Source organism: Babylonia areolata, chromosome 9, assembly GCF_041734735.1.
Source record: "Babylonia areolata isolate BAREFJ2019XMU chromosome 9, ASM4173473v1, whole genome shotgun sequence".
In the NCBI taxonomy this organism is placed as follows: domain Eukaryota; kingdom Metazoa; phylum Mollusca; class Gastropoda; order Neogastropoda; family Buccinidae; genus Babylonia; species Babylonia areolata.
This window is the reverse complement of record NC_134884.1, coordinates 29,681,167-29,688,957: the sequence shown is the minus strand read 5'-3', so window position 1 is coordinate 29,688,957 and position 7,791 is coordinate 29,681,167. Positions and strand designations below refer to the sequence as shown.

Here is a 7,791-nt window from a genome sequence, read left to right as displayed (position 1 = left end):
GACACGACGCGCCACATGACACGACATGATACGACGCATTACATGACATAAATAGCACAACACTACGCATCACATCGACATGACGCATCACATGACATGACACGGCACGGCACAACACGAAGTACTGCATGACGCAACACATGGCGCGGCACGACACGATACCGCACAACACAACACAGCACAAAACGACACGATGCATTTCATCAAGGAACCGCACAACACAACACAGCACAAAACGACACGATGCATTTCATCAAGGAACCGCACAACACAACACAGCACAAAACGACACGATGCATTTCATCAAGGAACCGCACAACACAACACAGCACAAAACGACACGATGCATTTCATCAAGGAACCGCACAACACATCACAGCACAAAACGACACGATGCATTTCATCACGGAACCGCACAACACAACACAGCACAAAACGACACGATGCATTTCATCAAGGAACCGCACAACACAACACAGCACAAAACGACACGATGCATTTCATCACGGAACCGCACAACACAACACAGCACAAAACGACACGATGCATTTCATCAAGGAACCGCACAACACAACACAGCACAAAACGACACGATGCATTTCTTTACGTTACGAATTTGACAGTAGATCCATCTGTGCACGGTCTGTAGTTGTTTTTCGTTGTTGTTGTTTTTCCTTGTTTTCCTTCTCTTTGTTTCAATTGTTCTTTATTACATGGCTTGGCAGCGTGTTATTCTTTTATGACACTCTATCATTGGTGTTTCGTTTACTTTTTTTTTTCTTTGCCCACGCAGGTACCAGGGCAGGTTCTCGCTGTATTTCGAGGAGCGTGATGCGATACCGGGCAAGATCAAGGTGGCTAACTATGAGGACAGCATGCCCAGGTGCCGGTGTGCTCTGGTGGTCCTCTCCCGCTATCTGAAGGGTGACGCCTGGTGTGAGTTCCTCGTGGAACAGGCCTACCACCTCAAGATCGAGGGGCTGTTGGATCGAATCCAGATCCTGATGGTAGGTGAAGAGGGACGGGGGTGGTCTCTAGAGGAGTGGGAGTAGGAGTAGGGGGTGAAGGGGTGTGCGGACGGTTGGGATGTAGTTGGGTGGGGGGTTTACAATGAAGGACATCGATGTGTGTGTGCGTGTGTGTGTGTGTGTGTGTGTGTGTGTGTGTGTGTGTGTGTGCGCTTGTGGAAGGAGGAGGGGAAGGAGGATCATTGTGCGGTGGTGTGTGTGTGTGTGTGTGTGTGTGTGTGTGTGTGCTAGCATCTATGTGTGTGTCTGTGTATGTATGTATGTAATTGGAACCTTTGCTAGTCATTGGTCAAACCCCCGCCCTTCACCTGAACTCCATTTTCCTTCCGAATTTCCGACATCCTCCTCCTATTCCTCCTCCTACTCCTCTTTCTCGACCTTAGGTGTGTCCGTACGTGCATTTGTCTCAGAGCTAAAACGTATGTTTGTCGATATGTATGTATGTGTGGAACCTTCGCTAGTCATCCCCAAACCCTTCCTTTCCCTCTCCTTTCCCTGCCCGCCATCATTTTACTTCCTCATCTCTTTAAAAAAACCAAAAAAAAAACAAAAACAAAAAACAACAACAATTTTTTGTTAACATTTTAAAAATTCCATTTTGATAGGTCAACATACAACAACAACAACAACAACAAATTAACAGACATTTAGGGGGAAACAAAGGATACAGAGACTGGCAGACATTTTTAATGCCCTCCTCCTACTCCTCCTCTTTCTCCTCCTCCTCCTCCTCTTTCTCCTCCTCTTTCTCCTGACCTGAAGGTGGGTCGCGTGCCGCTGCGCGAAGTGCCCCGCCCCTTGCACAAGGCCATGGAGAGGAACGAGTACCGGGAGTGGCTCAGCGTGGACAACGTGGAGCAGGCCTTCGTCAACTACCTGCAGGACGCCCTCACCAATGAGCCCCACGCACGCCAGCAGCACTACGGGGCTGTCGAGCCGGCCCTCGCCTGAACGTAGCAAGGTTGCGGGCGCCACTCGTCTGAACGTAGCAAGGTTATCACAGGCACGGGCGCCCCTTCGTCTGAACTGAGCAAGGAACATTGAGCGCATCGAGTGAATAGACGAACATAATTATATAAAAAGTCTCAGCACATACACACGCATGCGTGTGCATACGCATGTCCGCTCGCGCGCGCATGCGCCTTACGTACGCACGCACGCACAGACACACAAAGCCAAGCCAAGCAATAACAGCAGCAGCTTGTAACGACAACTCTAAAATAAAATAAAAAAATTAAAAAAAAGCGATGAGTACTGAAAGTAAGAAGAAGACCAATATTGAGAGCATCAACGCCATCAATGGAATGACGACCAAAATACCCCCCCCCCCCCCCCAAAAAAAAAAAAATCGATCAAAACAGAAGCGATAACACACACACACACACACACACGCGCGCGCGCACACACATACACACACACACTCAAGCGTGCACTTGGTACTTTGATTTAAGCTCAGATTTTAATTACATTTCTCACTCATCACTCAAGTCGATCTCAATTGTTGTTTTGAGTGAATGAGTGTGTGAATTTTCGTGCTTGTGTGTGTGTGCTTGTATGTGTGTGTGCGTGTGTGTGTGTGTGTGAAATGATTCACATCAGTATCTTTTTATTTAGTGAAGGAAGAAGGCAAGACGTCCTGTTAAATCATCACACAAAAACAAAGAAACTGAACAGAGAAACAGAGCCAAACAAATCATTCCAAGAAACAGGTGCGGATTTTTTTTTCTCCACCAACCGTGTTTAGCTGATACTCGGTGCAGTCGGCGAATACAATGCATTTCCTGGAAACGTTCCTCATATAACGTTTCGGTAATTAAAGAAAAGTTTCCCATTCTCAGAAATATGTTCTTTGAAGCCAATGTTGAAGACTGATTTTTTAAAATTTTCATTGACTCACTTGTGTAAACAAAGTGAGTATGTTTTAACCCGGTGTTCGGTTGTCTGTGTGTGTGTCTGTGTGTCCGTGGTAAACTTTAACATTGACATTTTCTCTGCAAATACTTTGTCAGTTGACACCAAATTAGGCATAAAAATAAGAAAAATTCAGTTCTTTCCAGTCATCTTGTTTAAAACAATATTGCACCTCTGGGATGGGCACAAAAAAAAAAGAAAAAAAGAATGAAGCCTAATTATATGCAAACTGCATTTACTATTATATTTATATTTTTTGTATTCTCTAAACTTGGCACTTTGATCTGATATTCTGACCCAACAACAAGAGCAGTCATTATTATCATTTTCTGTTCAAACAGGAACTTCTTTTGCTCAGCATGGAAGTTTTATTTATTTTGCAAACGTTTTTGGTGCAGATAGTAAAAAAGGGAAATTACTCTGTAATTAATGCTAGGGGACTTAATTTACTTTAATTTAATTTTGTAATGGCCATATGAATACGTTTTGGGCACGTCTGGACACTAGCTTATATCTGAACGTGACCGTGCCACGTAGTTCTGGTGCCATCACTGAGAAATACGCGTTTTAAGAACTGACAGCTAGTCTGCAGCTGCACAAGATGTCAGAAAGTTCTGCCGGAAAACTTAACGCTTCAATGAAAGATCGAAACCGGACCCGAAGAATTAGATACACGCACCCTTCCCCCCACCCCCCCCGCCCGCCCTCCTTTCCCCTCACTTTCCACTCGACTAGGCATTGAGTAGCATCTTCAAATTTGAATACGGTCATGTTCCGAGAAAACGCGCACCGTCTATAGTTAGTAGCGTTAGTCATAGGTTGGTTACATTTAGCAAAGATTGTGAAACCCTTTTTTTTTTTTATTGTTGTTTTTGTTGTCTTTTGATTTGGTTTCGTTTTTTTTCTTCAAAATGTATGACAAATTGTGTGTTTGTGTATGTTTTTGTTTCTCAATAGATATGTATATAATTAGCAAAGCTTTTATGCATGATGAAAGTGTCAGTGTGAATTGTTATTTTATGAAATGTATGAATTTGTTTCAATGATGTATTTATTTTAACGTGTACAGCTTTGTTTGGGTTTCAGCTTGGGGGCTTTGACAATTTCCTTCACGAAATGCTTTACATGCATGTATGTAGATACCTTTTACTTTTACTTTCTTGTTGCTGTTCAGAGTACTACTTTGTAGCTGTTGATGAAAGTATTTTCGACACTGTCTGTCTGTCTGTCTGTCTGTCTGTCTGTCTCTCTCACTGTTTATCGATGCATCTGTCGCTCTTGACATTTTATGAAGACAAAAATTATTCCAGAAAAATGATTGCCATAGATTATTGTACAAAAAATGCATTTGTATGTATTTCAACATGTGTCACTAAATTCCAGTGTTTGTGTCACTCTCATATTCTCTGTAAATGAGCAGCTTTTTTTCTTCTTTTTTTTCGACTGGTGGGTTGTCATTATGCGTAGGTGATTACCTATATTTTTGGGATTATGATTGTGCTTTTTAGTGCCAAAAAATCTGGTTGCTTTGGTAACGATCTCCCTGAAGAACACCATGTGTGTGTTTTTTGTTTGTTTGTTTGTTTGTTTGTTTGTTTTGTTTTTGTTTGATTTTTCGCGTGGAGGATTGTACATATATTTTTGTTGCCATTAACCCTTTCACCGCCAAGCTCGCATTTATGCACAAGCGTGGTAGAGGACCCGTGTCACTGAAAGGTGACCATTCATCGGTCTGTTATCCATGAACCTACTGCTCTTAATGTTCGGTGGTAGGATAGGCCATATTATTTTCTATACATCGCGGAGGGAATCCCCAGCTATTCTTAACCACTGTCTTTTTTGTGTTTATACCACAGGAGAATTTCATACTCTAAATTGACTGGCGGTGAAAGGGTTAAGAGTATTACTTTGAATCTCGTCCACGTTTTACGTTAAATTATTTTCAACCGCCTGTGTCTTTTGTCTTCTCCCTCCTTGCCTACCTTTCCTTTCCCTTTCCTTCTCTCTCTCTCTCTCTCTGTGTCTTGCCTACCTTTCCTTTCCCTTTCCTTCTCTCTCTCTCTGTCTCTCTCTCTCTGTCTTGCCTACCTTTCCTTTCCCTTTCCTTCTCTCTCTCTCTCTCTGTCTTGCCTACCTTTCCTTTCCCTTTCCTTCTCTCTCTCTCTCTCTCTCTCTCTCTCTCTGTGTCTTGCCTACCTTTCCTTTCCCTTTCCTTCTCTCTCTCTCTCTCTCTCTCTGTCTTGCCTACCTTTCCTTTCCCTTTCCTTCTCTCTCTCTCTCTCTCTCTCTCTCTCTCTGTCTTGCCTACCTTTCCTTCTCTCTCTCTCTCTGTCTTGCCTACCTTTCCTTTCCCTTTCCTTCTCTCTCTCTCTCTCTCTGTCTTGCCTACCTTTCCTTTCCCTTTCCTTCTCTCTCTCTCTCTCTCTCTCTCTCTGTCTTGCCTACCTTTCCTTTCCCTTTCCTTCTCTCTCTCTCTCTCTCTGTGTCTTGCCTACCTTTCCTTTCCCTTTCCTTCTCTCTCTCTCTCTCTCTCTCTCTCTCTCTCTCTCTCTCTCTCTCTCTCTCTCTCTCTCTCTCTCTGTGTCTTGCCTACCTTTCCTTTCCCTTTCCTTCTCTCTCTCTCTCTGTCTTGCCTACCTTTCCTTTCTCTTTCCTTCTCTGTCTCTGTCTCTCTCTCTGTCTTGCCTACCTTTCCTTCCTTCTCTGTCTCTCTCTCTCTTTGTGACATTGCTGTCTCTCATATAGTGATTATTATTTTGTTTCCTTCATATCCCCTTTCATGAAGGCTGCAGGCCTAAATGAATAATCTATCTCAGTATGTGTCTGGGACTGAGTCTCTCTCTCTCTGTCTCTGTCTCTCTCTCTCTCTCTCTCTGTCTGTCTGTCTTGCCTACCTTTCCTTTCTCTTTACTTCTGTCTCTCTCTCTCTGTCTGTCTTGCCTACCTTTCCTTCCTTCTCTGTCTCTCTCTCTCTCTCTGTCTCTCTCTCTGTCTTGCCTACCTTTCCTTCCTTCTGTCTCTCTCTCTCTTTGTGACATTGCTGTCTCTCATATAGTGATTATTATTTTGTTTCCTTCATATCCCCTTTCATGAAGGCTGCAGGCCTAAATGAATAATCTATCTCAGTATGTGTCTGGGACTGAGTCTCTCTCTCTCTGTCTCTGCCTCTGTCTGTCTGTCTGTCTGTCCGTCCGTCTGTCTTCTGTCTCTCTTTGTCCCTCTCTACACTGTCTTACTGTCCTGTACTATACTGATTACTATCATCTTTAAACTATCTGTATTTCAATGTATTATAATAACGTGGGCATTGGTGTTTTTGCTGTTTCATTTTGGGTTTATTTTTAAATGATCATCTGCTTTTTTGAAAGGAAATTATGCGAGTTGGATATATATTGTTTAATCATTCATTGCAACTGCCGCTTTGTCTGGTGTGTGTGTGTGTGTGTGTGTGTGTGTGTGTGTGTGTGTGTGTGTGTGTGTGTGTGCGTGTGTGTGTGTGTGTCTCTCTCTCTTTATCTCTGTCTGTCCCTCTCTCTGTGTCTCTCTCTCGCTCTCTGTTTCTTTTTTTCTCTGTTCAGTACACATTGCAGTTATCTTTGATGAAAATAAATTTTGAATTTAATTCCTTGTAATAAAATGCAAATAATTGACTGCCAGTGCTTCTGTTTTCAGTGTTTTGCATTTTGTGCGTCAAACTTGGGTGGATTATAAGCACAGCTTATTATTTTATCCCTTGTATTATCCGTCTGCCTTTCTCTGTCTTTCTTTCTTTCTGTTTGTTTCTCTGTCTCTCTGTCTATCTACTATCCTGTCTGTCCATCAATAAAATTTTCGTCTGTCTATAGACCCAGCTCTTTACTTGTACACATGAGAGATAGAGACATATATATGGAAACAGATTCTCTGCAGATTACTTACGCCCCTTGAAGGATGCAAACTTGAATGTACTGTTTGTGTTGACTTCCTGACACTGCTCTAAAACTGGTGGTGTAATTAAAATGCTCAGAATCAAGGTCTGTCTTGGTTCGTCCGAAGCGGGCCCACAAAGAACGTGACACTCTGCATGAAGGTCTGTATCTGATCATAAAGACTGCTTCAACCAACAACTTGGGGCACTCTGCATGATAGTCAGTCGTGTTCGACCATAACCATCCGAACAACAGAGAAGGAAGTTGCTGTCCCTAATATCTGGACTAGAATTTGATTATGGTAGAGAGCGTCTTGCCCAAGTTACATCCCCACTCTGTCGGCCAAGAGGGTTTTAGGACAGCCGGCGTTTGGATGATTCCCAAAGGCCAACTAGCCCCTAAGGCTGCAGCACTAAGAGCCAGTGCAATTTTACTTCCTAGTTTGAGAATCATGGTCCTTCACAAAAGACTAAGCTGGAAATGATTTCCCACTGCAGTGGAAAAACCATTGATAATCCAGCTCTCACTTTGATGTTGGCCCAACTGTAAACTTATGTCAAATTGTGATCAATTATAATCTGAGTGGTGGGCCTTACTCTGCATATCCAAAAACGAACACGGTATTACAGGGACTGGTGAGTGAGTGTTGGGATTTCATTCATCCATTCGTCACTCAGCACGGTGCCCCTGTGGGACTGACAGCCAGACAGCACGATCACCTGCTCAAGTCCTGTCCCCTCCGTGAGGTGCTCAGGAAGAGGTACTGGCCCGACCCAACTCCAGCTATCCGGAAGCTGTACAGCTGTGTGGAGGGCCTGCAGCATACAGCTGCCTTCATCGCGGAAACTGGGGTGTCCGTCTGACGAAGGAGAAGAAGAAGATTCATCAGTTCGTTCATTCGTTTGCTCGGTTATTCGTTCTTGATTAACCGGTTCAATGATTCA

The 7,791-nt window shown here is 43.5% G+C and overlaps 1 protein-coding gene across 3 annotated transcripts in view; it reads left to right on the top strand.

Moving 5' to 3' along the window:
• LOC143285376 (uncharacterized) overlaps positions 1-6,598 on the top strand; it is a 34,789-nt gene extending 28,191 nt beyond the window's left edge. For all 3 annotated transcript variants that reach the window (XM_076592601.1, XM_076592602.1, XM_076592603.1), the window contains 2 exons: positions 794-1,007; positions 1,791-6,598. In XM_076592601.1, the coding sequence (XP_076448716.1) occupies positions 794-1,007; positions 1,791-1,979 (403 nt within the window). In that variant the 3' untranslated portion in view covers positions 1,980-6,598. The remainder of the gene's footprint in view (positions 1-793; positions 1,008-1,790) is intronic.
• Positions 6,599-7,791: the final 1,193 nt, after the last annotated feature.